The sequence below is a fragment of the Sitophilus oryzae genome, unplaced genomic scaffold, assembly GCF_002938485.1.
Source record: "Sitophilus oryzae breed Bouriz unplaced genomic scaffold, Soryzae_2.0 scaffold_467_pilon_pilon, whole genome shotgun sequence".
Lineage (NCBI taxonomy): Eukaryota > Metazoa > Arthropoda > Insecta > Coleoptera > Curculionidae > Sitophilus > Sitophilus oryzae.
In genome coordinates, this window is record NW_022147048.1 from 1,971,277 (window position 1) to 1,986,399 (window position 15,123).

General features: G+C 35.3%; 1 protein-coding gene across 2 annotated transcripts in view; it reads right to left on the reverse strand.

Moving 5' to 3' along the window:
* The window catches only part of LOC115886095 (apoptosis-stimulating of p53 protein 1), a 451,411-nt gene that overhangs the window by 411,069 nt on the left and 25,219 nt on the right, over positions 1-15,123 (reverse strand). The window contains exon 1 of one of the 2 annotated variants that reach the window (XM_030905147.1): positions 6,376-6,463. The exons of the other annotated variant lie outside the window; for it this stretch is intronic. Within the exon in view, the coding sequence (XP_030761007.1) occupies positions 6,376-6,430 (55 nt within the window). The 5' untranslated portion in view covers positions 6,431-6,463. Of the gene's footprint in view, positions 1-6,375; positions 6,464-15,123 lie in introns of those variants that run through there. 2 annotated transcript variants of the gene reach the window in all.

The window sequence follows — 15,123 nt, forward strand, 5'->3', positions numbered from 1 at the left end:
AAAGTTGTAGATAATTACATCCCTAATACGTTTGTGTTCTCCGATTTTTTCTAAAGCCTGTAATTTTTGACATATGACAAAAACATATGTTTTTTTAAATGGAAACCATAGTTGGCCATGACTTCGTAAAAAGCGCCATTTTTTAAGCTTTTAGCGATATAAGCTATAATATATTTCTTTCAAAAAATTACTGAGTTATAGCCAATTCTTATCATTTTAAACAATTTCCTTAGTTAGCCATGGGAACAAGTTCAATCGTCGTTACTCTCAGTAATGAAACTATCACATCCAAACTTTGTAAATTAAAATAAACAAAAATAGTAAATATATGAATTTTCAAATAAAAAAAAGCGTGTGGAGATTATTAGTTCCAACTTTCTTGGCCATAGATTTTCGACTTTCTCTCTCCAGTAGTTTCCGAGATACCCATAGAGAACATCGTGAAACTCACCTGTATGTACATTTATACAAATATTTCCCTTTAAAATTTAGACACATTTGAAAAATCGCACAGTAAAATATCGGACACTTTTCAGAATCACCCTGTATACGTGACTCACGTTTGTGGCGGAAGTTTCACGTCCATCTTTCGTTGCCGACGATGTAACAATCATCATTTTCGGAAAGAACTACGAGCTAATTGTTCACATCCGACACGAGGGCAATCCTTTATCAAAAGCAGACTGAAACTGAAATTGACAGAAGAAAACTCGGGTTGTTGTTCAAAAATCGATCGTGAAAAATGAATGAATTCACTGATGGCCGCTGTCTTGTCATATTTTCCATAAGGAAGATGCGGCATTATTATTTTCGCTAGAAACTGTTCAATTTATAGAATAAATATGTATAAATGCAAAAAAAAACTTTTTTTTTGAAAGCAATACCACAATTTTATAAAACGGGCCATTAAAATACTATGGATAACGCAAACGACGCCTCGCGAATTGAAACGATATTCTATTGGTCTGACGTCACCCGCCGTTCTCGTCGACGCGCGATGGCCAGCAGCAGCCAGACGTGTTCCGTTTATGTACTTATTTAGGTGGCGTACTAAGACATTTGTGTTGCTTGTAGCGTTGATTGAAGGTGCTTTTTATGCTTTTTTGTGCAGTTATTATTTGTATGTGTTGTGTGTTCTGAAAATTTTTTAAGTAATGGCAGATTCCGGGTTTGTAAAAGCACAATCAGATAACTTTCAAAAGTCGATGCTTTTATGTTGGCTGCTTTTATAAATACAAATTCCCAATTTATTGGTGCTGAATTACGAGGAAAAAAACAGAGAGGTATTAAAAAAAACAGAGAGGTAACATTTATTCTTTGTAGTACTGAGGCATATTTAAGTATAAGTAGGTACCTACTGTTACGAACTATTATATAGTTATGAATTAATGTTATAAACTTATTTTTCAGATCAGGTAGGGAGACGTATGGAGATAATGCTGTAGGTATGTAGAAGTGAAAAGAGACAAAAATATTTGTTTAGTACGTGGAAAAATAACTCCAGAGCATAGCGTGAAAAAGAAAGTTTTTTTTTATATATTGACACCCCCTTGCCCTTGTTATTTTCAAAGATTGTTTTTTTACGAAATTATAGGAAATAAATTGTTTATCAGTAATGAAAATATTATACAAGGTGTCCCATAATTACGCCAAATTAAGTTACTTTTTTAAGTGAAAACCCCTATATATTTTTGCATCCTTAGGAAATTTCTAGATATTCTAGATATATTTCATGTATAATATCCTATACCTATCTTCAAATGTTTACGAAATATTGACAGTTGAAAAGCGAAAAATACCTACAATTTTCTGCACCACCTTTTTTGAGATACCCTGTATAACTAGAATTAATTTTAAAAGAGAGTATATGAAAAACCATGCAACTTTTTTATTTAATGTTTTATTCTAAAACTTGCAGTTAAGGCTGTATGTGGGTGTCAAAATATAATGAAAAACCCTGTACATTCAAATTTCATATACCTATGTAAGACAATATACATAAATATATGAACTTACATCAAAATGATCTTCACAACAATAAATCGTAAAAATAGAGGATAATTTAACGTTTTTCTTTGCATCTCTTCTCATGGCCTTGGACCATTTTTTTCTGTTTTCACTCATCCATTACTATTTAAAAATATCACTAATTACTAATTATGTATTAATTAACACAAATAACTAAAATTTTGACTCGGATTCAACAGCGTTTAAAAGCAAACTGTGTAAAATAAACACGCGTCTGGCTCCACTCAACCAGAAGAACGGCGGGTGACGTCACAGCGGCAAGGCGCAGTAGAGAGCGTTTGCCCGGCCATTTAAATTAACAATATTTAATTGTTTTATATTAGAGGCATTTCTTAACCGATATCAACAATTTTTTTTTGTTCAATTTGTAATTATATGAACTATTTTTTAAAACCATTATTTAAAAACATGCATTTTCCTCATTGACGATCGGTGACATTCACTATTAGTTCAGTCATTGGGGATTTTTGCTTGGAAAAAAGGCCGGAAGTTTTGAAACTTTGCAGGTTTTGGGGTCCCTAACTAAAATCTATAAAATACACATTTCCAGACTTGCCGCCGGCGCCGCCATCTTGCCAAGATGGCGCCCAAAATCGGTATTTTGTAAATATCTTTAAAACTATGCGTTTTTCGCAAAAATTAAAGAGAAGAAAATTTCCTATAAAAAAGGTTCTATGAAAATTTTCGCTGAAGTCAACCGTTTAGGCACAAACTCCCTGGAAATTTTACAGTTTTGCATAAAGTATGATATATAGTCGATTTTCCGAAATCAAACGTCGATTAGGGTTCACTAAAACTAGTTTTAGTTTAGTCTCTTCAATTTTGTCATGAAACTAATAAATTTTAATTATTGAAAATGTGTACTTGTTTCCACACCACCCAAGAGGTAAAGTACAGCTGGTTCCAATAAAATTGAATACGATTTAAAATATATTTTATTATTTCGGGCAGTATAGTCTATGATACCAGTCCCCCATTTCTCTACTCATGTCATGCTGACATTCTGAAAAATGTATTTGCCACTTTGTCAAAAGCAAAGTTGTTTTATTCAATGTCACAATCATAAAATAATTAACTAGAAAGAAGTGTCAACTATGTGTTAAATCGTGGAAACAGATACGCCACCAAAAGCCTTCGTTGTCGTCTGGAGAACTAATTTTCCAATTGACAGGTTGACATGATAAGGACATGATGGCTTAATTTTCATTTCCGTTTCCGGTTATTCAATGGCGGGCCCTCTTTCAGTTCAAATGTATTTTGTATTTTTTCTTTTCATAAATAAAACCAAAAAATAATTTATTCACATATATTTATTTGAAGTATGGAACAACGTGACTAAATAAACATAAAAATATAGAGGATTGTATTGTTTCAATACCAATTAGTTAATTATATGTACTTTTAACGTAAATTAGTTAAGGTATAAGCATGACTTACAGTAATTTGTAAATAAACACACGTATTCGCAGACTTCAAGGACAGAAAACGGACACAGGGACATGAAAACGGGAGCCTTATACAAAAACCTGAAAACAGAAAAACAAATTTTTTTATACTAAAATTAACAATCTAAAAATATCAATAGGTATAAAATATAAATATACTGTTTAAAAAAGCGTCCATTATTCCCAAAGAGACCTGGCTTATAAATCAAAAAGAAGCAAAAAGAGACTTTTAGTCGGATAACATAATCAGATTATCAGTCCGATTTATTGCATTATTGACAATAAATCGCACATATTGGAGATAAATGATGTTGGCTATAGTTAAAAATGATCTTACCTTGCTGTAAATTGTTTCCATTTTCAAAAAAATCGCCGATCAAAGAGATTATAACACCATTTTCTTGCATCTAAAAAATGTAAAAACAGTGTTTATTTACTACCTATTTTTCATATACATGGGACATACCTACTACGGCAGAAACGTCATTTTCTCCAGGATTCTTCATGTAATATATATTTTATATACTTTATTACCTTTATAATTATAAATTTCAGCCGAAATATTAAATTGAACTTCCAAAACGAAACTAAACGGAATGAATTAAAATGGCGTCGAATATTTTCGACACAATTTTCGAATTTGTTCTAGAACAAATCTGAAGTTGTCTCTGAAACTGAAATCTGTCAATTCTAAACTATGAAGTTAGACAATAGTTATACAAAAACAATGCTGTCCTTGTCTAGGCGGCCATACTTGTCGTGAGGAGAATGACAGGAATGACACTAATGACTGTTTCCAATTTTCCTATTTCACTGTCACCCCCCTGGTCACAATAACCTCAAGATGTCAAAATATTTGACACATAAGTATACACTGCTCAAATATTCGAAAAAAATGAGTAAAGAGTCGTATTCATTTTTTTTTGGAACCAGCTGTACATGCCGCGTTTATTTTAACTTGGTCTCCCCGAATGCCTACTCCACTAGGTAAAGTAAAAACTTTAACTTATCGGCACAAGCCCGACGGACCTGGCTCATTGATGTCAAAGTCGATCGTGTCTGCTGTGCTGGGCTCATCAGGGTGGTCTCTCAATTCGTCCAACTCTTCATCTTCAGCCGCCAGAGGGATATATACAGGCAAGTCCAACTCCTCTTCATCGGATCCGTCGATAAGTGACACTTCAGTGACGTTGTCACAGGATTTCCCATTTCAGTATGCACCAATCATTGAACATTTTAATCCTGCTTTTCTGCATCCACAGGCTTTACCACAGTTGTTGATTTTGCGTTTACAGGAGAAAAATGCCAATAGAGATTTTGGAGCTGGATCTTTCAACGTTCCCATACAGCACGTCCAAATTAAATGACGTTTCTACAAGGGAGACACATGAGGAACAAAATATGTTAAAGTGAACCTAAGTGTTCATCTAGTTCTAACATATACATATGAGATACACGCAGGCTTATATTGATATAGAATTGTGTGATAGTGTTTACTAGTTGTATACCGTATGCACTCAAGATTCTAAAGAGTTCTTTGTAACGTAACAAATAATTATTAAAATTATGAAATCTGACGTCGGTATATAAGACATACAATGTATAAGTCATATGTATGTGTGATACTTCGTATCATAGTTGTGCCTATAGTACACACCTTGTAAAAATGTGACGTATACACATAATATAAATATCTATATAGACAATTTGTAATAGTTTACTCTTGTGTCTACATTCTAACTTGAAATGAAGGTATGCGCACGCGCGGATAGCCTCAGCGTAGATACACCGACCAAGTGTATCTTATGTGTCCTCTCTCCTTTCTCGCAAGTTTTATAATTGACATTCTTAAAATTCCTTTTAGACCACGAGATAACTGTCTATCAAACGGTATTGAAAAATATTTTTTGACGTATCTTTCTCCACTTGAAACAAGTTGAATTTTTCAGAAAATCATTAACCTATACCTACGTTTTCTAATTAATTTTATCAACTTGTGAAGGAGAATATCCATTACACTCAGCTACATTCCTTATGTAATTCTCTTTCTATTTCATATCTTTCGTTTTTGAAAGTGGAAACTAAGTAATCTATGAACTAAGAATTTTAAACTAGCCCAATTTGTGTTCAATATTATTGATATGATTCATTAGGAAAATATCTGCGTGTAGTGGTATTTTTCCTATAGATATCAAATTCCAGGCAATTAGTGTATTTCTAATAACTAATACATCTAGAAATGGTTATCTGTCGTTCTGTAGAAAACAAATTTATCTTATGTGCTGAATGTGAAAAAATCTATTTTAGACAAAAAGTTTTGATTAAAACGTTTGTTAGTATTTTACATTCCTAATAAGTTTGTGTTCCTCCGATTTTTTCTAAAGCCTCTAATTTTTTGACATATTGGACAAAAACATTATGTTTTTTTAAATGGAACCATATTGGCCATGACTAAAAAGCGCCATTTTTTAAGCTTTTTTTTTGTTTTTTTTTTTTTTTTTTTTGTTTTCTTTCAAAAAATTACTGAGTTATAGCCAATTCTTATCATTTTTAAACAATTTCACTTAGTTAGCCATGGGAACAAGTTCAATCGTCGTTACTCTCAGTAATGTAAAACTATCACATCCAAACTTTGTAAATTAAAATAAACAAAAATAGTAAATATATGAATTTTTCAAATAAAAAAAAGCGTGTAGGATTATTGGTTCAACTTTTCTTGGCCATAGATTTTCGACTTTCTCTCTCCAGTAGTTTCCGAGATACCCATAGAGAACATCGTAGGAAACTCACCCTGTATGTACATTTATACAAAATATTTCCCTTTAAAATTTGAACACATTTGAAAAATCACACAGTAAAATATCGGACACTTTTTCAGAATCACCCTGTATACGTGACTCACGTTTGGCGGAAGTTTCACGTCCATCTTTCGTTGCCGACGATGTAACAATCATCATTTTCGGAAAAGAACTACGAGCTAATTGTTCACATCCGACACGAGGCAATCCTTTATCAAAAGCAGACTGAAACTGAAATTGACAGAAAAACTCGGGTTGTTGTTCAAAATCGATCGTGAAAAATGAATGAATTCACCCCGATGGCCGCTGTCTTAGCCATATTTTCCCTTGTGCGGCAGGTGTATGTTTGCGTGTCAGGCAATATCGACCGATAGACTAACTGGAAATATTCATGAGTAATGTCTGTCCTAACAGGATTACCACAGCTTATCTCGAGAATTATACGCTATTAGGAAAGTCTGTAAACTCCCACAGATATAAATATACAATACGATCAGAAATAAACCGCGTCAATAAGAGTTGTCCTAGAATGAGGAAGATGCATTATTATTTTTCGCTAGAAACTGTTCAATTTATTAGAATAAATATGTGTAAATGCAAAAAAAAACTTTTTTCTTGAAAGCAGTACCACAATTTTATAAAACGGGCCATTAAAATACTATGGATAACGCAAACGACGCCTCGCGAATTGAAACGATATTCTATTGGTCTGACGTCACCCGCCGTTCTAGTCGACGCGCGATTGCCAGCAGCAGCCAGACGTGTTCCGTTTATGTACTTATTTAGGTGGCGTACTAAGACATTTGTGTTGCTTGTAGCGTTGATTGAAGGTGCTTTTTATGCTTTTTTGTGCAGTTATTATTTGTATGTGTTGTGTGTTCTGAAAATTTTTTAAGTAATGGCAGATTCCGGGTTTGTAAAAGCACAATCAGATAACTTTCAAAAGTCGATGCTTTTATGTTGGCTGCTTTTATAAATACAAATTCCCAATTTATTGGTGCTGAATTACGAGGAAAAAAACAGAGAGGTATTAAAAAAAACAGAGAGGTAACATTTATTCTTTGTAGTACTGAGGCATATTTAAGTATAAGTAGGTACCTACTGTTACGAACTATTATATAGTTATGAATTAATGTTATAAACTTATTTTTCAGATCAGGTAGGGAGACGTATGGAGATAATGCTGTAGGTTATGTAGAAGTGAAAAGAGACAAAAATATTTGTTTAGTACGTGGAAAAATAACTCCAGAGCATATATATATAATAAAAAGAAAGTTTTTTATATATATATTAATTGACACCCCCTTACCCCTGTTATTTTTAAAGATTGTTTTTTTACGAAATTATAGGAAATAAATTGTTTATCAGTAATGAAAATATTATACAAGGTGTCCCATAAGCAAACGCCAAAATTAAGATACTTTTTTAAGTGAAACACCCTATATATTTTTGGATTCTTCGGAAATTTCTAGATATTCTAGATATATTTCATGTATAATTCCTATACCTATCTTCAAATGTTTACAAAATATTGACAGTTGAAAAGCGAAAAATACCTACAATTTTCTGGACCACCTTTTTTGAGACACCCTGTATAACTAGAATTAATTTTAAAAGAGAGTATATGAAAAACCATGCAACTTTTTTATTTAATGTTTTCTTCTAAAACTTGCAGTTAAGGCTGTATGTGGGTGTCAAAATATAATGAATAACCCTGTACATTCAAATTTATTGGCTACTTAAAACTAATCCCAGCTACTTAAATATCAAATTACCTAATAAAACTAAAGCAATAATTCAAAACAATTCAAACATAACCTAAAATAAAAGATCTCGCCGGCCAGCTCCAGTTGTCAAATATCCGCACATGCCCATTTAAGCAATTTTTAAACGTTATCAGAGGTTATTTAGAAAGAGCGCTTGGTGTAATTGATCCGCAAATTACGTCAGGCGGTAACGTTATTAGCGGGTGTTGCGTTAAAAATTGACTCGCGCATATCGTAACCATGATAAGGTACGCGTAAATACTGGGTGACGCTATTCGGTTTTCCGATATCTCTCTAATAACTGTGCCGGTCAGGCGCTGTGCACAATTTTAGAGGCCATAAGTGGGCGTGCTATGTGCGCAAACTAGTCACCTAACTAGTGCCCGATTTCGAAAATTGGAACCACGAAAAACAATCAAGAAAAAACAAAGATTATAATCTGTATAATCTGTGGTAGTATAATAGAAAAAATATGAGATATGAAGGTAGTTTTCAAAACTGTAATAATTAATATACCGGGTGCGGTATAACTGCCACTTTTCAAATGATGCGCCAACACTGTAACGCTGAAAATATTTTAGATAGGTGGAGCAGGTACCATTATGTAAAAATCCAAATTTTCAAAAAATTCTATCACCGGTACTCCATCACCCTATATAACTCAAATAACAAAAAAAATACAAATAGTATATAAAATAACGAATCGATTATTTGTTTTGAAATTCAATAAACGATTTGACAATGTTATGCATGAATGTTTACCTAAAATGTAGTATAAACAAATATCCATCGACCAATAAATATTATTTTAGGGTAATAAGAAAAAAAATCCAAAATATTTCCTGCTAAATTCTGTCGTAATAACAAAAATAAACCCTACAGCAATTCGAACCCAATAACAAATTTGCGTGACCAATAGAAAATCGACAATTTATGGCCAGCGGGTACGATTAAATAGATTTTATATATAGGCCGGCGTTCGTCGAACATTATACTGAAATATTAAAAACGGACCTGCATCTGTATTAAAATTAAAACGATATTTAAATTAATGCGAAATGTTTCATAGAAGAGCATGTCCTATTGAAAATGTTAAACTTTGTATTATATTAAATGAATCACATTTATCCTCATTATTTTATTTAATAATTTTTTAACTTCCATTACGGAAATATGAACTTACTTAGTACCAATAGTAGTTAATAGAAAAAATAATAATGAATTTCATTGTTCAAAAATATATAAAATTTGCTAGATTTATTGAAACTTATTAATGATATATTAAAATCAACTTTAAAGTAAAGATATAAGACTAGATTTTTTGAGGTACACTTTTTCAAATCTACTGTGGTCCTCTTCTGATCCTTAGGTTACATTCTCCAATCCTATCCTTTTCAATTAGACTAACAACTTGAAAACTAAACCCTCCATATAATCATTCTTAAGTCCTCTTTGACGAAAATGATCTCAGGCTAAGAGGCATGTGCGAAAGCCTAAATTTAAAAATTATGAACGGCTTCTTCCCTCATAGAGACATTGATAAGTTTACGTGGACTCAACCAACTCGCCAGCTACGCTCCATAATTGACTATCTGATACAGCGACAAAACTCAAAACTAAAAACCATTGACGTAAGGGCTTACCGTGGAGCAGAATGTGGATCGGACCATCATTTGGTGGTATCAAAAACAGTAGTAGAGTACAGAAAGATGTACACTGTAGTAGATAGAACTATACACGACAGATACCTACAAGTAGAAACAAAAAAATACAATTTAAAAAGTTTTATGCAAGAGTCGACACGATTTCTGTACAAACTAAGAACATTTTGTCGACGGCAAACAAATCGTACAATAAATCGCTGAGTGTGGACCACGCTTTACATTTAAATTAATATTAAATTTTATATAAAACTTTTTCAGTTATAGTTTAAAAATTTAATTCGAACTTTAAAAATATTCCTCAATAAAGTTTTCACCTGTTCATGAATGATAAAATTTCAATTTCCAAAAATAATTCTTCAATATTCGAAATATGAGACAAACGTACTATGTAACCACATTCTCTTCCAGTTGGATGAAAATATGGAAATGGACCTTTTTAATAAACATGGCCTGCGTTCAACAGAAATAATGTTTCTGAAAAATGGACTAAGTACGTGCGCAGCAATAAAAAAATATTATTTTGTTGTAAAATTCGAGAATCTTTTTTGTATTCCAGAAACAGAGAAAAACCGAGTAACAGCCCTAATGGAAAAATAAAATGCGATACAAAAAATAATCTAAATAAATAAAACAAAGTCGGTTTTAGATCAGAAACAGAGCTAACACCACTGCACATTGCCATCGGTGGATATGCCAATGCAACAATGACTGGACTGGTCATTGATTGAAACAGTACTAGGAGAATGTTCAGCTCCATTAGGGCTTGGAACACCCTCAAAAGAAAAATTACATTCCTCTAACTTCCAGTGGATGGCATACCAATAATGTACAGGGTGGCCCCTTTTGATTGAAATTATACGCTATCTCCATAATTAATAAAGGAGGATGCGGTTTGCACAAACCTGTCCCACTCTTTTGTCAAACGGACCTGTCAACAAAACTTCAATAGCCCTCTTCGTTTCTAAGCTACAGGGTCTTTTTGAAAATTTTGCAATTTAGGACAGCCCCCGTATCTTCCTTATTGTGAAGGGTATCTAGAATGTATGATATGATATTTTAATGAAAATTTTTAAATATTGCAGTAAATAGTGAAAATAAAGATAGAGTGTAATCTATTTTTGAGAAGCTCATGACAAGCCAGTATAGTTTATAAATATACAGAGTGTTCTATTTAAGAAAACATAACTTTAGTTCATAACTTCAAACATATTCTTTTCGAAGAATAACATACTATATACTACGTCACTGTATTCTACGTAAAAAGTTCTACAAAAAACAGTTTTCACCTTCTCGATGCCTCATAAAAACAGAAATACAGGGGATGTCCCAAATTGCAAAATTTTCAAAAATACCCTGTAGCTCAGAAACGAAGAAGGCTACGAAAATTGTGTTTATAGCATCTTCCGTTTGGCAAAAAAGTGGGCCAGGCTGGTGCAAACCGCACCCTTCTATCTACACTAATAACGGAGATACCGTATGATTTCAACTAAAATGGGACACCCTGTACAACTTGAGAGACAACTCACTGCAATGCTGAGCAATAAAAATGGTTGGAAGTTCAACGTTTGCTCAACGATGTAAAACACCATACCATAACGTGGTATACTGACGTTTACAAAACCAAAACAAGGACAGAGTAAGGAGTATTTGGGCTGAAAACGAAATACTCCAAACCAATGGGCACCTACCCGCTAGATAGAAACTATCGGACACAAAGAAAATAAAGTCCTGCTACTCTGGGTGCAAGCTCACCAAGGGATAGAAGCAATGAAAAAGCAAACGACCTATAGCTAGAAAATGAGCAAACACTCCATTAAGAACCGTTCTGCTTCCCAAGTAGAAACGAACTAAAAGCGGAACTCATGGATCTGGAATAGACCTGAAACGGGAATTCTCGAACGGTCTAAGACGCTCGAAGAAATTTCTCAAAACTTAAGATAATCCGGGAAGGTCGGCCTCAACCTTGGGGCGTCAGGGAGCACCCAATTGTATTTACCCCTTTCTTCTACATGCAAGGCTCTGTAGAAGTGGACCGACTATCCCTAGCGACTCGTGGGAACACTATGAGATCTGGCATTAAAAACACTACCGGTGAAGCTATGGGGAAGCTCCCTAGCGACACTGGGAACATTACAAATGAAAGTTGCAAGGGACCAAATCCAAAGGAAACTACAAGAGGTGCGGCTTACACTTGCTTGGGATCATCCTACACAAGTGGAACACAAGCTACCACCTTCTCCAGCAAGGTTCGGGAGCCTACCTCTAGACCCAATAAGCGACACAAGCTACCGTTTCGTCTAGGCGGGCTAGACGATCCTCTGAGAGTAGGTCTTAGCAGAGCAGAAGCACGGAGATACCTCCGACTGCTCCACGAAGGACTTGCTCCAGAAGAAGCAAAAGCGAAACCACTCCTCCGAAAGGAGTAAAGAGAGTAAAGAAACCAAGAAACAACTTGACTCATCTTCATCAAAGAGAGCGAGAACCTCTCACCTCTTCTCCGACAGGGAGAGAAAACATGGAGAGAAAAAAGCCAGGATGGAAAGCCGTCCAACACCGGGAGGCAAGCAGGGACGTATCACCAGCTTTGCCGCTATTGCTAGACAAGTGAAAATGGCGGTGTTGCCAAAGGATTTCCCCCAGAAGTTGCTCTGACCACCGACCAGCAAACGTCTGTACTGGACGAAGGAGTGGCGATAGGATCGCAACACAACGATCTACAAAATGTGGGTCAGCTGAATGTTGCGGGGATACACTTTCGGGTGGGCATGACTTTCATAGATTGTGTATCTCAAGAATCAGCGAATTGGTTGGTGAAAATCGCACCTGAGCTTAAAAATTGGCAAGGACCGGAACTAGTTGCAGTGAAGTGAGAAAACATCCCTAAAGGGGCTGCCATCACGGTCTTTCTGCCGAGGCGCAAGGGGAAAGGCACCACCTACCTGCTGAGCCTTATCCAGGGTCAGAGCCTTATCAGAACTTCAATGTAAGGACATGGAGTTGGCGAGTCATCAACTCGAGGGAGGAGGGTCATGGTCAGGTCGTCACAATAGGAATTGACCTCAAATCCAAGGAGGCAATAGAGAAAGAGGGGCATAGCCTCTATTATAGATATGGGACAACACCGGTATCAGGTCTAAGGAGAGACCAAGTTAAAGAGGTGGAGAAAATGGAGACAGATCCTCCAGCCTCCATCTCACGGGATCCTCAGCCGGAGGCAAGCTCCTCGACAGTGAAGGGCCGTGGTAGGTAGCCTCGGAGGAAGAACTGTTGTCAGAGGAGGATGGGAAATACCCTGTCCCCTCTACAACAGGGGTTATAGACTGTGTAATGACTCAAGGAAGGAGGGCACACACAATAGATCTTTAAGGTCGCAGTGATTAACCCCCTCCCCCCCTCTTACTCATTCTAAATTCTACAAGGATTAAGACCTATTTACGATTCTGTAAACTATTTTTGTTTTATACGTATATAACAATAATTTGCTTTTAGCTTTTAGCTCCATCTACGGTTAATGCAGAAATTAGCACACTTGTAGGGGTTAAAGCCTTTTTACGCTTCTGTATACTTGGTCTTGTTCAAGAACAGTTTAGTTTTTTTATATACAATGTATACAATTGTATACTATATTATATACAATGTATACAATTATACGTCTATTAGAACCGTTGCATATACAACCCCTGACGTTCTGTTAAAATGTCATTATATCAAGTATCAAATTAAACTTAACAATTGCTTATTATTCTATGTTATTATTATTACTAAGTAATAAAATTATATAAGGATTCTTGCCACTTAACTGCTTATATAGAAATTTAATTCTACGCTGTGTTTGTCATAATGCGGATGAACCTGCTCTCACTACCGGTTTCGGAGCCCTACTCCATCATCAGGTGAGCTTGGGCAGATCCACAAAATGACAACCACAGCACAGAGATAGTTAATTCCGAGTTGTCGGAAAGTGTCGGTTAGATATTAAGTCCCGAACGGGAGATAGCGGCCTGCGTGCAATGGTAGTACTTTCGTACCACCGACAAACACAGCGTAGAATTAAATTTCTATATTAGCAGTTAAGTGGCAAGAATCCTTATATAATTTTATTATATACCTATACTGCAAGAAATTTGTTTTCTATTTTATAATTTGGCTTGCCTAAAAAAAAGCCTTTTACCATCCTTTTACTATCGATAGTTGCGCCCCGGTGGTACGAAAGTTCTACCATTGCACGCAGGCCGCTATCTCCCGTTCGGGACTTAATATCTAACCGACACTTTCCGACAACTCGGAATTAACTATCTCTGCGCTGTCGTTGTCATTTTGTGGATCTGCCCAAGCTCACCTGATGATGGAGTAGGGCTCCGAAACCGGTAGTGAGAGCAGGTTGATCCGCATTATGACAAACACAGCGTAGAATTAAATTTCTATATAAGCAGTTAAGTGGCAAGAATCCTTATATAATTTTATTATATACCTATACTGCAAGAAATTTGTTTTCTATTTTATAATTTGGCTTGCCTGAAAAAAAGCCTTTTACCATCCTTTTACTATCGATAGTGCCCCGGTGGTACGAAAGTACTACCATTGCACACAGGCCGCTATCTCCCGTTCGGGACTTAATATCTAACCGACACTTTCCGACAACTCGGAATTAACTATCTCTGCGCTGTGGTTGTCATTTTGTGGATCTGCCCAAGCTCACCTGATGATGGAGTAGGGCTCCGAAACCGGTAGTGAGAGCAGGCTGATCCGCATTATGACAAACACAGCGTAGAATTAAATTTCTATATAAGCAGTTAAGTGGCAAGAATCCTTATATAATTTTATTATATACCTATACTGCAAGAAATTTGTTTTCTATTTTATAATTTGGCTTGCCTGAAAAAAAGCCTTTTACCATCCTTTTACTATCGATAGTTGCGCCCCGGTGGTACGAAAGTTCTACCATTGCACGCAGGCCGCTATCTCCCGTTCGGGACTTAATATCTAACCGACACTTTCCGACAACTCGGAGTTAACTATCTCTGCGCTGTGGTTGTCATTTGTGGATCTGCCCAAGCTCACCTGATGATGGAGTAGGGCTCCAAAACCGGTAGTGAGAGCAGGCTGATCCGCATTATGACAAACACAGCGTAGAATTAAATTTCTATATAAGCAGTTAAGTGGCAAGAATCCTTATATAATTTTATTATATACCTATACTGCAAGAAATTTGTTTTCTATTTTATTATTACTAAGGTGATCACCGTTGTTTACAAAAAATAACTTTTTTTATTGTAGATTTTCTTACAGTGCGAGTGGCGAAATACCCATACGACATTTTTGAAGAAATAAAATATTTGTCGCCCTAAAGAACACATCAAATTTCTAAGATTTCGTATAACTTCGGTATTCCGTTAAAACAGATGTTCACAACTACCCTGTT